We start from the raw sequence: 14140 nt of genomic DNA, 5'->3' as shown, positions 1-14140 counted from the left end.
CCAAGGTATAATTCAAGTTCAGAATTTATTAGTTTATTAGAATTTAGTTTCAAGAATTTTCTTAAAAAGGATACTGAAACAAACAGACAAGTACAGAGGTGTATGAGAACACTAATTTCAGTTTGTATAATATAATGCCCTGTTCACACGGAGAGTTTAATTCGAATTAAACGTAAGTTTACTGCGAATTAGCTTCGCTTAGCGTTCACACGGAGAATTTAATGCGAATTAGTTTAATTCGAATTAGTTTAATGCGCATTAAATTACTTCGCATTTGCTCCGTGTGAACGCTAAGCGAAGCTAATTCGAATTAAATTTTGACGCATGCGTAAGGCCATAATTAAGCCACAGGACACGTGTTGGTGGTTATATATAGGTATTTGTGCTATATTTGGTTAAAAAATTGAGGGAAAGTATGTTAATCACTAAAATCGTTGAATACCTGTAGCCTCTACATGCTGTATCAAAGGATAGCTCTGCATACATGACGTGATTTACAAATGACGTCATAATAGACTTACTGACGCCTGACTGTAGAAGAAAAATTTTAATTCGCATTAGTTTACTTCGCATTAGCTGTCATGTGAACGCAATTTAATTCGCATTAAATTGATTCGCATTAGTTTACTTCGCACTAATTTACTGCGAATTAAACTCGTCGTGTGAACAGGGCATAACATTGAAATTCCAAATTCTTCCTCTACTTTGAACTATAACAATTGAAAATATATAAATGGAAATAATTAATGCCCTGTTCACACGGAGAGTTTAATTCGAATTAAACGTAAGTTTACTGCGAATTAGCTTCGCTTAGCGTTCACACGGAGAATTTAATGCGAATTAGTTTAATTCGAATTAGTTTACTGCGCATTAAATTACTTCGCATTAGCTCCGTGTGAACGCTAAGCGAAGCTAATTCGAATTAAATTCTGATGAATGCGTAATGGAAAAATTTAGTCAAATGCCACTTGTCGGTGGTTAGCTATAGGTACTTGTGCTATTTTTGAGTGAAAAACTAAGGAAATTTTGTTAATCATCAAAATGTGCATACAGACACTTTGCCATTATGTCAAATGGATCTGCTTCTGCATAAGGTGACGTGATCTGCAAATGACGTCATAATAGCCGTGCTGACACCGGGCTGCAGAAGTAAGATTTTAATTCGCATTAGTTTACGCATTAGTTTACTTCGCATTAATTTACTGCGAATTAAACTCTCCGTGTGAACAGGGCATAAGTATATAAATACTATTAAATGGAAATGGTTTGTCAGTTTCATAGAATTAAAAAAAATGTAAGGGGTTACTAAGACCTATTTCATTTTACAAAAAATATTTTTAGTGGGTTCTACAAAAAAATGAATTCAACCACTTCTTCATGCAGTTAATGATGGATTCTTAATTTTTAACTATTTTTTTTTTCAAAGGCCAAACAGGAATTAATCAAATGGGTGGATCCTACGTGAATGGCAAGGCACTCCCCGAGTCTGTGCGCCGACAGATTGTAGAAATGTCGTTGAACAACGTCCGTGCCTGCGACATCGCCAAGCAGCTCAAAGTTTCACATGGATGTGTAAGCAAACTGCTGAAGAAATTCCGCAACACGGGATTTTACACAGCGGGGTCGACAGGCGGATCCAAGCCAAAGGTAGCCGTCCCAGAAGTGGTGGATATAATCATGAAATACAAGGATGAAAATCCGACCATGTTTGCCTGGGAAATAAGAGACAGACTGATAAAAGAGAGGAGATGTACGAAGTTCAATGTTCCAAGTATCAGCTCCATTAACAGAATATTACGTAGCCATTCATCCGACCAATCTCGCAGATCTTCTTTGGGTTCCAGTTGCTCTCCATCATCTTCTGAAAGCTCCATCAGCCCACCCATTGTCTCCAAACGCTCTCCTGTTGGTTACAGCATCAACGATATCTTAGGTCACCAGAACGCCTCCAGTAGTTTCGAATTCTCCTCAACACCCATAATGCCTAAATCAGGAAAAAGGAAGTTCGATGAAATTGATGACGGTGACATACTGGCAGTTGCAGCGAAGTCGGCCAGACTGATTGAAGAGGAAGCCGCACCGAAAAGAACAACGGAAACAGATGTTGCCAACTGTTCTTTGCCGATTCCTCCACCTCCCTCTACTGACCTCTGCAAGGATTTAGGATCTCTCCTTGACATGCTTCCATGGGTCCCCTCACAAGTCTCAGCATTGAAAAGCAATCCCACATATCTGGACGACTCCTTCTCTTCCCTGATTGGTCCCAGTAAAGTACCATTTGAAAGAGATTTCCAGGAAACTCTAGCAACGCCGAATGAGAAAATTCGTCAAGAAAACGAGGACAAAAGTCAACCCTTATGCGTGACAGAAGTATCGAAACCAAACTCAGTAAGACGCGAGATGCCCTATACTTCTCTCCCTACGCCCCAATTCCACGACAGTTTTTATTCTCATCACACGACCACAGGACCAAAACCTGTATCATCTCTTGTGTGTTCCACTGCATCGATGTCAAATACCGGCCCAGTCGCCTCGACCTCCTACTACGCTGTTCCTCCATGCTCCCAGCCTCTCTCTGCAGGGGTATCAAGCTACAGCTATCCCAACTACGCAACTCAAACTTATGTAGCAAACCAGAGAAATCACTACCCCAACACTACAATGGTTTCGGGACGCCCTTCTGCTGCATTTTATTCTCCAATTACAAGCTATGCTGGGTATTCTACCACACCATATCCATACTTTTATCAACAGTGATCGGCATAGAGACTTGTTGTCCACATGTATATATATATGTATTTATTTTTTCAGAGTAATATATTTATGTTCTGATTATAATAATTTTTTGTTCCTATTTTTATTTTAAAAAATAAAAATATTTGCACAGATAATTTTTCTTGGTGTTTTATGTTTTGATCATTTTTCGACACACAGAAGAATTTAACAAAGTACTATCAATCATTGATGAACAATGGGAGAAGAAATACATACAAAATCGATATAAGAAATGATTGAATAAAGAAAACAGTACACGTATAAAGAAATAAAAGTAGAGTTATCGCATTGAAACTCGAAAATTGCTGTACTTGTAAGTCTTACGATTTAAGGTAATGGATCTTTTTTTATAAATTGAAGAGGAATCGCAAGATTAAGGGGGAAACAGCTGGCGAAAAAGGTCTCAATTCTCAATTTCGTACTTGCAAAGAATGTCTAATGCTCTCTTCGAATTGAGCCATTTGCTTACAGTGTGTTAAGTACGTTTTGAATATTTCATGGTACTTCATGGAAACTTGAATGCTTTTTAAAAATACAATACAAATGGACATCCAAGAAAATCACATCACACTATATTCCTCAAAATGCTAAAATCTTTCTACCGGAATTTCTCACAAGTTCACTTTGTCTCGGACGAACAGGTCGTAACAATATCCGCCATGGCGAGGGCTTCCCATAATTAACACTTATATCAACTTTCTTTGGAATAGCACTTTTCTTGCTTTGAACTGTTGCTTTCAAAAACATTTCTTTTTTAGTAAGATTGCAGTTTTTGGTCATAATATCTAACTGTGAAGTAAAATTCGATTCAGAGGGAAACATTTCGAGATTATCATTTAAAAGTTCCGCTTCATTTAAAGGCATGCTTCCTTTGTAAGACACTGGTGTAGAGGCACGCGAATCTCCCTCTTCTAGGTTATTTTCACAATTTCGCGCACTCAGTGTCGTGTTTTGTCGCCATATAAATTCGCGCGTTTCTTTCATGGAATGCGGTGTGACAAACATAAAATGGTATGTCCGTTCTTTGCGACAAGGAAATTGCAAGCATTTTTTGCCAGAACAAATGTCAAGTTTCGACTGTGAACTGATATCCAGTGATTTGCTGCAAAGTGGCGACGAATTTAACTGTTTATGCTTTTCCCCCTTTCCCCTCAATGGTTGGAATTTTGTTGTTAAATATTTTTCCATTCTAGAGACTGTCTCATTTGAGAACTTTTCTTTGTGTTCCTTCTCTAACAATTTGATTTTTCGAACATGTTTCCCATACGCAGATATTGCATCAAATTCCAATCGTCGCAGAGATTTTTCGATCTGACGCTTTCCTCTCCTCTCCAGGAGCATCGCTAAGTCACATGTTGCTATGTTTCTTTCGCGAATTCTGTCCTGACGGTTTGTCATTCGCTCTGTGGACATTATGATCACCTTTGCAACATTCACAAGCAAACCATTTACATTAATTCTATACGTATATATACGTTCGCAGATAGTACAAAGCCCTTCTCATCAGCCGTAATTTACAACGATGAGTCCCAAACTGAATGTTGCTTAAATATGGCCATGAATAATGGCAATATCTGCTCGTTGCACAATTGAAAGAAAATCAATGATAATGAATCTTTTATACACTTTTAAAAGCTCCTTAATTAGTTTAAGGCCTAAGCCGAACGCAAATTAAATATGAATTCAATAAAAATACAAACGTTGACCGGACCGAATAAACAAAATTTGTTTGCCGAAAGAATTTCCATTGAAGTACAATATTGATTCGTTTTTAACTCTTTGCTCTCTTTTACAAAAATTGGCATTCACTTTTGTTATAAAGACCCAATGTACAAGTACCTGCGGACAGTATACTCTCTTCCCAAATATCGATAAGTAATAAGTAAATGGATTTCCTCTTGTGCCACAGTAAATAGTTTGACAATTCAAGATCAATAAAACGAGCAGGTTTTTAATCATTATAATTATAATAATGATCTATATGATTGTAAAAATATCGGAGAGGGGGGTATTGACTATATCTATTTGCCGTCTGTCTGAATTTGAAATCCTGATCAATTAAAATCAATTCGTATTTTAAAAATATTCTTATGTATATTTTTAAAAAAGAATAAAAACCCCTAAACATTGCACCTACACATTTACAAGACATTTTTACTTGCAAGAAATCAATGGTAATCAGTCTAAGGAATCAATCTTTATTTTCATTTTTAAATTTTAAATTTTATTAATTTAAGATAATGTATATTTTAAGTGCGACAGATATGATATCAGTTATCGAAATATAGGAATGATAGACTATAGGAAATCGAATTTTTGATAAGTTTTTGTGTCTTGTGAAAATTCTTAGAAGCTGGGGGGTGGGTGGGTGGGGGTTTACGCCATCCATTCGTCAAGTGCCTGTACAAAATAGGAACAGAGTGCTTTTTGAAGAAAAAAAACTTACACTACTATGACGTCATTTGACGTCAAACGTCAAATTATCCTGATGACGTAACATTTCAAGCACATCTTGATAATGTCGTCAACGGAAATAGGAATGTCAGTTATTGAAGAAGAGAGTACGGATATTCCGTCTACTCCAGACAGGTAATTATAAAATTATTGATAAGAAAGTAGTAGTAGTTCGGGCAACCTTTGTATTATCATAAATAAATGATGTTTTTTGCCTAATTGAAAAAAAAATATGAAAAGTGATGTCCTAAGTCGACATTTTTTTTCTTGATAAACAAATACTTTTTTTTACGTTACGAGATAAGATAGCCTAGTTAAGATTGTTTTATTACTAATTATGTTCCCCAAACGAAGTTGGGGAACATATTGTTTTTACTCTGTTTCTTATTATTATTTTTCTTCTTCCTGGGTACTTATTTGTCCGCGAATGATCTTGTAAACTGTTCATCTGATGTAAGTAAAATCTTTTTAGGGTAAGTAGACATGTTATGTAGATTTGCGGAATCAAGGTCATTTTGCGCGCACGTGCTTGCAAGAGTGCGCACGTGCAACATGTAAAATGACCAACATAATTGATATAGCCGTAACTTTTCTATTTTCTGATGAAATGTGTTGAAACTCAGAATATAAGAATATATTAGTATTATAGACAAGATGACATGGTCAAATTATCATGAACTCACGCGCATGCACGTGTGCTTCGCTCTGATTGGCTGAAACAAAAATCTCAATATCTTATTCGTTTTTTGACGAAATACTTTGAAATTTAAAACATGGTAATGCATTAAGATATCCTACGATATGATAAAAATAGTTTTAATGAAATCACGCGCATGCACGTGCGCTGCAATCTGATTGGCTAAAACTTTAAATGCCTATAATTCCCTTGGTTTTCAGCCAAACAGGATGGGATTTAGAACATAGATAGTCTTAATGGACCTCTACAAAAGGGTATGGTCATCATGCACATGCATGCACGTGCGTGCATGTGAAATACGTATAATTACAAACGCACTTGATTTAGCGTATTTTCGAATACTTTTTGATTAAATGCCTTGATATTAAGTATACATGTATTAAAATAAATTAATAATGTAGATACAATGATATGGTCATTTCGCATATGCATGCAAGTGTACGCACGTGCAATGAAAAGATTTGCTATATACTTGGTATACTTTAGGAAAAACATTGTTTAAGTTTAAGATACATAGGGTTTAGTTTATTTAATGAAGCTTAGAGGGAATGAGGCACCAAAATGAAGTTGTGGAGCGTTTGGGGAACATCTGTAACGGTTCCCGTTACAATTAGCACTAGTTCCTTTTATAATGAATGTTTCCTAGAAAGTACTTAATCAGCCATACACTGAACACGATTCATCCCAAGACCCATGCATAGCAATGAATTAAGAAGGGGGTGGGATGTTTTTTAAAATATGCACCAACTTTGCTTGTACCCTGATTATAAAAACACTGCCAGATATTTAATTCAACAGATATGTTTTGTATGGAGTTATATGGATCCTCCAGGAAAAAGCGTGATAAATTATATTCATTTTATTATTTTATCATGTCTAATCCAACGAAAATCGTGGGTTTCTAGCGACGCATTATCGTTTTATGGCATCATGAGAAATGGTTTTTTTTTTCCTTGAAACTTTAATCATACACGTTAACAGTTTCTTTGTATATTTCAAATTCACAATACATGTATCAACATTTCTTTAAAAATTGCCATAATCTGTAACTTTACCTCTCGACACACACGGATAAACGCGTACAACCACTCAGGACCCCCCCCCCCCCCCCATTTTCGCCAAAATACCGATTTCTCGGACAGTTGAATTTTTCCCTTCAAATTATTATTCATACAATCCAAAAACTTTTTGCTACAAAATTATTTTTCTGATGACGCACAGATTTCTGTACAAGTTTAATTAAATTTTCTATGATTTCCTATAACTCTTTACCCTCGGCATGCTCACCTGATATAATATTAAAATATACTTGTAAAATTAATATTTTCATTGTAATTTTTTTGTGAATGACACAAATATTTCTTGCTCATCTCACATAATGATAGTAAATAAACTTTGTAACCGTAACAAAATGAAAAAAAAAAATCAGAGGGTTTTGACATCCTGTAGTGTTACATGCACATGTAACATCATGATGAAATTTACAGTTTTCATGACAAGTCTAGAAATCTTTGTCTTACAGACAAAGATTTCTAGACTTGTCTCTTTTCAGTCAAGAAAAGGGAAAAATAAAATCTGGATTCACAAGAGAGAAAAACCAAACTACAGAAGAGGATCAAGATACGGACCTGGAGTTAGAAGGTAGATAACTCTACAGATTGGCCGCAAAATGTCAATCCTTAAACTAATTTGGCAATGTTTTGTAATTGGTAAATGTTAATTATAGACTCTTTTTGAATAAGGGGGGGTTTATTATATTTCATAATTATGATAATATACATGTATACTATTTATAATGATATGGTTATTCTGCAGTTGGCTATAGGCCTAATATACCGTATTTATGGCAAGATAATTTTATTAGTTTTAATCAGGGGTAAGTAAAAAGTACGGGTTCACCCATTCATAAAGCAATAAAATAATAAGAATAAAGTTTTTAATTTGACCTATTATCTGTCGTTTTTTACTATTTTTAGAGGAGAAGGAGGAGTTTGACGTGACGGGCCGTAACCAGTATCTGGCCGTGTGTAAATCTCTGGGCGTTATCCCCTCCTCTTATTTCCTCCGACACATGCAAGACAGTACTTTATCACTAAGGCACCATGGTATTGGAAGTCGGGGGGCTAAGGCGATCTCATTCCCGCTCATGGTACGCATATCTTAAAAAAATCCACATTACTCTATCCAAAAACTTTGTACTAGTAAAATTAAAAAAAATTAGAACATAACAACGAATGAAATTAAGTGTTGTTGACTATAACATAAAGAAAAATTCTGATACTATAAAACAACATTTTATAAGAAGTAAAATGCTTCAACTCCGATAGAGGACATAATTTTTTTAAAGGAAGATAATAGCTCTGCTTGTAATTATGTGACAGATACACGAGTTATTCTTTTCTAACAGAACAACACATCAGTGATAACTCTAGACCTTCAGGATAACTGGCTGGAGGGGGAGGGGGGCGAGAGCATGGCCAGAATGCTGAAAGAAAACTGCTACATAACAGATCTGGTTTGTATAAACACACCTTTAGAAGCACTTTTTTGTATCTTCGCCATTTATAATCTGTCTTTTCACCTTCAAATACAAAAATGAGGGGGGTAGGAGGAAATCAATTGAGCAACATTTCCAATTATAAAAAAAAATCATGGAAATTTCCTCACCTGAAAACAAAATCATTCATGAATTCTGAAAAGCATGCTCTCTTGAATAGCACTTCATTGTTGAGGGAAAGGTAACTGCAGTTAAACAAACCTTTATTACTACACCATATCTAACATCATGGTATTAATTAGCAAGACACAGTTTCTTGTTAACAATGTCTTAATTACCGAAATACTTGCAGAAATTTCTCTGGAGGGAAGAAGCCCTAGTCATGTGTACATTTATGTGTCATAAAGCTTAAGTGCAACAAGAAGTGTTTATTATACAGAGAATCAGGGGATCGTTTCACAGAAGAACTTACGTCTAAGACCAAAGTCTTCTGCTTATAACTGTCTTATTTGCATTAAAAAATTAAAATGGTTTTAACCTTCTTAAAAAAATGTAGATATTTTTATATTAGCAATTTAAAGTCTATTAATAATTTTGCAAAATTTTTCAATAAAAGTTTTTGATCATAGACGTAAATTCTTTTATAGAATGGGTCTCTTAAATCAATAAAATTCATCATAAACAAATTTTTACCCTTAGTATGTAGAATCTGTTTATTTTCCCTTAGGATATCTCAGAGAACCGACTCGGTAGTAAGGGAGCGAAAGCCTTGTGTAACATGCTGACAAGTAATACAACATTAAAAAAGATCAACCTCTCTGGTAGGTATACACTTACTTATATCCACAAGTACCGGTACATCACGGACAAAGCCTTTAAGGTAGTCCGATCCTCAGGTTTACAAAACTAGCAGTTAAGTTATCAAAAATACTCATAAAAGTATCTCTGAATCCACAAAGTTAGGAAAATTTATCCACAGTATTTCTTTAAAGTTAAAGATTAAAGTTAATCATATAATATAGGGAAAATTGTCAAATCTTCAATATTCTTGCAGAAAAAGCGAATTGGAATATCAGCAATGCATTTTCTACTTGCAAATTGATCAACAAATATATTTTAGGTTAAAAAACCATAAGTATCCAGGCATTCAGAGAAATTGTCATGATTTTTATACTTATTTTGTATTTTTTGTCCTCTATTTCCATCATGTTTTCTACAATACAAAGTGTAAAAGGCTTTTGCTATCATTGCAAGACACCACAAATCACTTCTTATTTCACATCATGCCAATAAGCATTGGTATCTAAGGCTGGATTCAAGAAAATCTTACCGGTATTCCTCTTAAACTGTATTAATTCTTGTTTCTTTTTATAGGGTACAAATGTCAACTTTTACTAAGACTTCCAAAAACCTTGAATCTTATAAAGATGAATAAAATGAAAATTGTTGCATGAAAAAAATCTCATTTCCAAACTTCATTTTGATGCATTTCAAATTTAAATATTAATTTTTGGAGTTATCCTTCCTGGCTGAGGATCAGATATCCTTAAGTCCTTGTGATTGAATAATTCCTACTTGTCAGATACTCGCATTCAGTATTTTAAAATTCTTGCCCCCCCCCCCTCCCCCCTTTGAAAAATGATTCAAATTCTTCACTTTTAAACATTTTCAATTAATGCCCTCGCAGCAATTAATTTTTAATTAAAATTGAGTATTTAGTTATGCATCTTAGATAAAAAAATTCTTATTTATTAAAGTGTAAGGTACAAAGTAGTAATTACGAGTGTAGTGTGGCTAATATCAGAATTTTTTTTCTCTTTGTAGGCAATTTGTTTTCTGATAGCGATGCTGGATACTTTTTAGAAGCTTTAAGTGTACGTAAAATACTCAAAGATTGTGCAGGACTTTGAAGAGCTGTGCATTCGCCAAGTTGCAATTTTTTTTTTTACAAACAGTGTGAAGTAAAATTTTATATAGATCAAATGCACGGAAACGGGGTTTCTTTGTAATAGAAAAAAATCCATAGTATTATTGTATTTTTTTTTTCTTTAATTATCAAGGAAATCTTTAAAACGCCAAAGCGTTGCTAAAATATGTTGCCCAAATTGCTTTGAGAGTGCACACTTTTCGTCCTTTCCTTTATTGGTGTCCTTTTGAGAAAACATTTGCTATCTGAGAAGTGTTTTAATCTTATAGATTGAATATTCTCTCATTATTAGTAGAGCATATGAATACATTTTCTTATTTTAATCCTCAAATTAACTATACTTTTCAGGAGAACAGCAGGCTTAAAAATGTGAATTTGAGTCACAATGAATTCTCTGACAACGCTGCGCCGGTTCTCGGACAAGCTATAGGTAAACTACTCAATGAAACCAAATTACTTCTTCAACAGCATTTTAATAGCTCGTGGTTATAAATTTGATTCTTTTTATGTTTAAAAAAAAACAAAACAACAACAACAACATATTTTTAACCTAATAAAATAAAAAAGGAAAATAATTGACTTAATATGCTAGTCATTTTATTTCAGCTGAGAACGAGACTATAGAAGAATTAGACTTGAGTTGGAATTTCTTTAGACGAGGCAGCACTCTTAAACTTTGTGAAGGGATCTGGGTAATTGACTTACTAAATTTGACTGCCAAACAGGATGCAGAGATTAGAACTCCTTTTTGAGCGCTTTTCTTTATTTCATTAATAACTTGAAGCAACTTCTTTTTTCGTGCCTATAAACAAGCAAAGTTTATATGTGGTACCAAAAACGCTAGGAAATTATGAGTTTGAATTATGTTTCTTGTAGAGCAATTGCAGACTGAAAGAGATTAATTTGTCCATGAACGGTTTTGGAGACGAGGGGGCGCTCGCTATAGCAGAGATCTTAAAGAGAAGCATCACGCTTTATGTGATGGATATAAGTTATAACCGAATTTCTAGAACAGGCGCAACTGCGATCGGCAAAGCGCTTGATCAGAACGATGCCTTGCGAACTCTAAGGGTAATCTGATTTATTATATTCTAGAAACCTAGCATACAAGTTATATTTAGATACGTAGTAAAATATAGATAATTTTTAGTTATTGAAGACGCAGTTTGTAAAGTTTTTACATATTATAAATTATTCTCGTTTCTCACGCCATTTCTTCATTGGAAAGAAAACAAGCTAATTCAGAGAAACCGTGTCCCCTGCTTAAGGAGAAAAAGCAGGGAAAATTATGCACGGTTCTAGGGGGTGGGGGACAATTTAAGAAGGACAGGCACACACACAGAAAGTGTCTGAATTTGTGACCTTTACCTTTGACCTTTTGACATTTATATAAATAATGGTCTTCCTTAGGCCATAGGGAGTTAATAAATTGCTCCAAAAGCTCTAGATATCGCGCGGAAACAAAAGTGTAAAAACAGACAGAATTTATATATATTTATGGCCTTTGACCTTTTGACCTCAAAAACAATAGGGCTCTTACGTAGGTTATAGGGAGTTGTGAAAAATTTCATTGCTTCAAGTTTCTTCAGATATCGTGCGGAACCGAAAAAATTACAGACAGACTTTCAGTGAAAGCTGGAGACAAAACCTTGTTTTACACAACTTCTGTTTATATAGAATGACTATATTATAACTGCAAGCATCATACACCTACTATTAAGGAATTTATTTTACCGAAAACATTTTGTTTCTAAGAGTGAATTCATATTGGGTCTACAGTTCACAATTTCCTTCGTCCCGACGGAATGTGTATAACTGTAGCAACAAGAACGAATGAACATCAATGTTATGTTGCACATGGATTTCTTGTTAATTCAAATTCTGTTTTCTCAACATTTTTATCGATTCTTATCAATAAAATCCTAGAGCAAAACACAGAAAATGGCAGACGTGTTTCTTAAAAAATCCGTTAACTAGCTTAATTGTAGGTTTAGATAAAATCCTATATTTTTGTACAAGAATAGTTAAAAATAATAAGTAATAAAGCATTATTCCTCCTCATCACTGATATACATGTATACCTAATCATGAACTCTATATATATAGATAGGGCATAATCCTTTTGGGGTAGAAGGAGCCAAAGACATCCTAAAAGGAGTGGGCTGCGAACATTGTGTAATTACACAGTTAGATCTGTCGGTAAGTCTGTTTAACAAAAGTTATGAATTGGGTAACTTTATTTTTTTTTATTCTCCATCCAATGTTTATTATGTAAAACTAGGTAATAACTTTTTCTTTGTAAGGCTTATCATAATTATTTGTATGTACTGGTATTTCATTCTGAAAGTGATAATCCAACTACACAAAGCTCTCTTTCTATGAAAAAAAATTCTTCAAATCATATGCCTTTTTAAAAATATTTTTCGAATATTCCTAAAAATAAAATGAATTTAAATTGCCATACCTTTACTGGAATCCTGAATTTCATGAGAGTATCTGCAAACAAAGATACAAAGCGGATTAAATGTCAAGTAGTAGAGGAGAAACTTCATAAATATTGTGAAACTACATCCAAGAAAGGTGTATATCTTAAAAAATTTAAAATCACACTTTTTTTTCCAAAACCCAATAAAATAAAGATGTGAAACATTTCAACACGTTCACCCAATTCCAATTAAAGAATAACACTGTACGTTTTCAATTGTATTAAATGCTTACTTTTTCGCACCATAAACAGCTGGGTTTTTTTCAAATAAAAATAGAACTCGTAAATTTACTTACCTTGTCACAGGTTATTTACAAAACCATTCTGATGATTGTACACACAGTTACTCTGATATAAAAAGATGCTGGAGTTTCTGATGGAAAATATATACAAGAGGCCCATGGGCCACATCGCTCACCTGAGCACTTTAGCTTGAAAAAAGCAGAAATCAGTTTACTATTGAAAAGTTTTAACCCAAAAGTGGTCCCAACCTATCCTTAAGAGGGAGAGGGTATGATTTGAACAAACTTGAATCTACACTAACTAAGGATGCTTGCATATTTCTTTGACTACCTGTGGCTTTATTGCCTTTACATTTGAACTTAAATTAGTTTAAAATATATTTTATTCATTGAAAAAATTTTATTCATTGAACTTACATTGTGGTCCCGCCCTATCCCCAGGGGTTATGACTTGAACAAACTTGAATCTAACTACTAGGGAATGCTTCCATATGAATAGGACTAATCATGGCTTTGTCATTCTTGAAAAGAAGATTTTAAAAGAATTTTTCTACATATTTCAATGTAAAACTTGGATTCCATGCTGTGGCCCCGCACTACCCCCAGGGGTCATAATTGGAACAAACTTGAATCTTCACTACCTAAGGATGCTTACATATAAATATGACTAATCATGGCTTTGCTATTTTTAAGAAGAAGATTTTAAAGATTTTTTCTATATATTTCTATGAAAACTTTGATCGGTCATTGTGCCCCTGCCCTATTCGCGGGGGTCATGATTTGAACAAACCTGAATCTACGCTACCTGAGGATGCTTCAATATAAATATGATAAATTATGGCTTTGTCATTCTTGAGAAGAAGATTTTTAAAGAATTTTCTTATATATTTCTATGTAAAACTTTGACCGGCCATTGTGGCCCCGCCCTATCCCCGGGGGTCATGATTTGAACAAACTTGAATCTACAATACCTGAGGATGCTTACCTATAAGTTTCAAGTTTCTTGGCACAGTGGTTCTTAAGAGGATGATTTTTAAAGAATTTTCCTATATATTTCTATGTA

The 14140-nt window shown here is 34.3% G+C and overlaps 2 protein-coding genes across 2 annotated transcripts in view; both read left to right on the top strand.

Moving 5' to 3' along the window:
• The first annotated feature begins 1440 nt into the window (after positions 1-1440).
• LOC134231591 (paired box protein Pax-2-B-like) lies at positions 1441-2780 on the top strand. Its single transcript, XM_062713572.1, has one exon. It carries the CDS (start codon positions 1447-1449, stop codon positions 2755-2757), a length of 1311 nt encoding a protein of 436 aa, XP_062569556.1. The 5' UTR covers positions 1441-1446; the 3' UTR covers positions 2758-2780.
• A 2491-nt stretch (positions 2781-5271) lies between these two features.
• Positions 5272-14140, top strand: part of LOC134231572 (leucine-rich repeat-containing protein 74A-like) — a 17057-nt gene continuing 8188 nt past the window's right edge. The window contains exons 1-10 of the mRNA XM_062713539.1: positions 5272-5364; positions 7479-7567; positions 7903-8075; positions 8334-8441; positions 9151-9244; positions 10248-10297; positions 10699-10780; positions 10957-11042; positions 11227-11421; positions 12457-12549. Coding sequence (XP_062569523.1) covers positions 5294-5364; positions 7479-7567; positions 7903-8075; positions 8334-8441; positions 9151-9244; positions 10248-10297; positions 10699-10780; positions 10957-11042; positions 11227-11421; positions 12457-12549 — 1041 coding nt within the window. The 5' untranslated portion in view covers positions 5272-5293. The remainder of the gene's footprint in view (positions 5365-7478; positions 7568-7902; positions 8076-8333; positions 8442-9150; positions 9245-10247; positions 10298-10698; positions 10781-10956; positions 11043-11226; positions 11422-12456; positions 12550-14140) is intronic.

Source organism: Saccostrea cucullata, unplaced genomic scaffold (assembly GCF_032062105.1).
Source record: "Saccostrea cucullata isolate Sc308-1 unplaced genomic scaffold, CSIRO_AGI_Scuc_v1 ctg626, whole genome shotgun sequence".
Lineage (NCBI taxonomy): Eukaryota > Metazoa > Mollusca > Bivalvia > Ostreida > Ostreidae > Saccostrea > Saccostrea cuccullata.
Note: the sequence above shows the minus strand (reverse complement) of the source record. Positions and strands in the feature narration are given on the sequence as shown.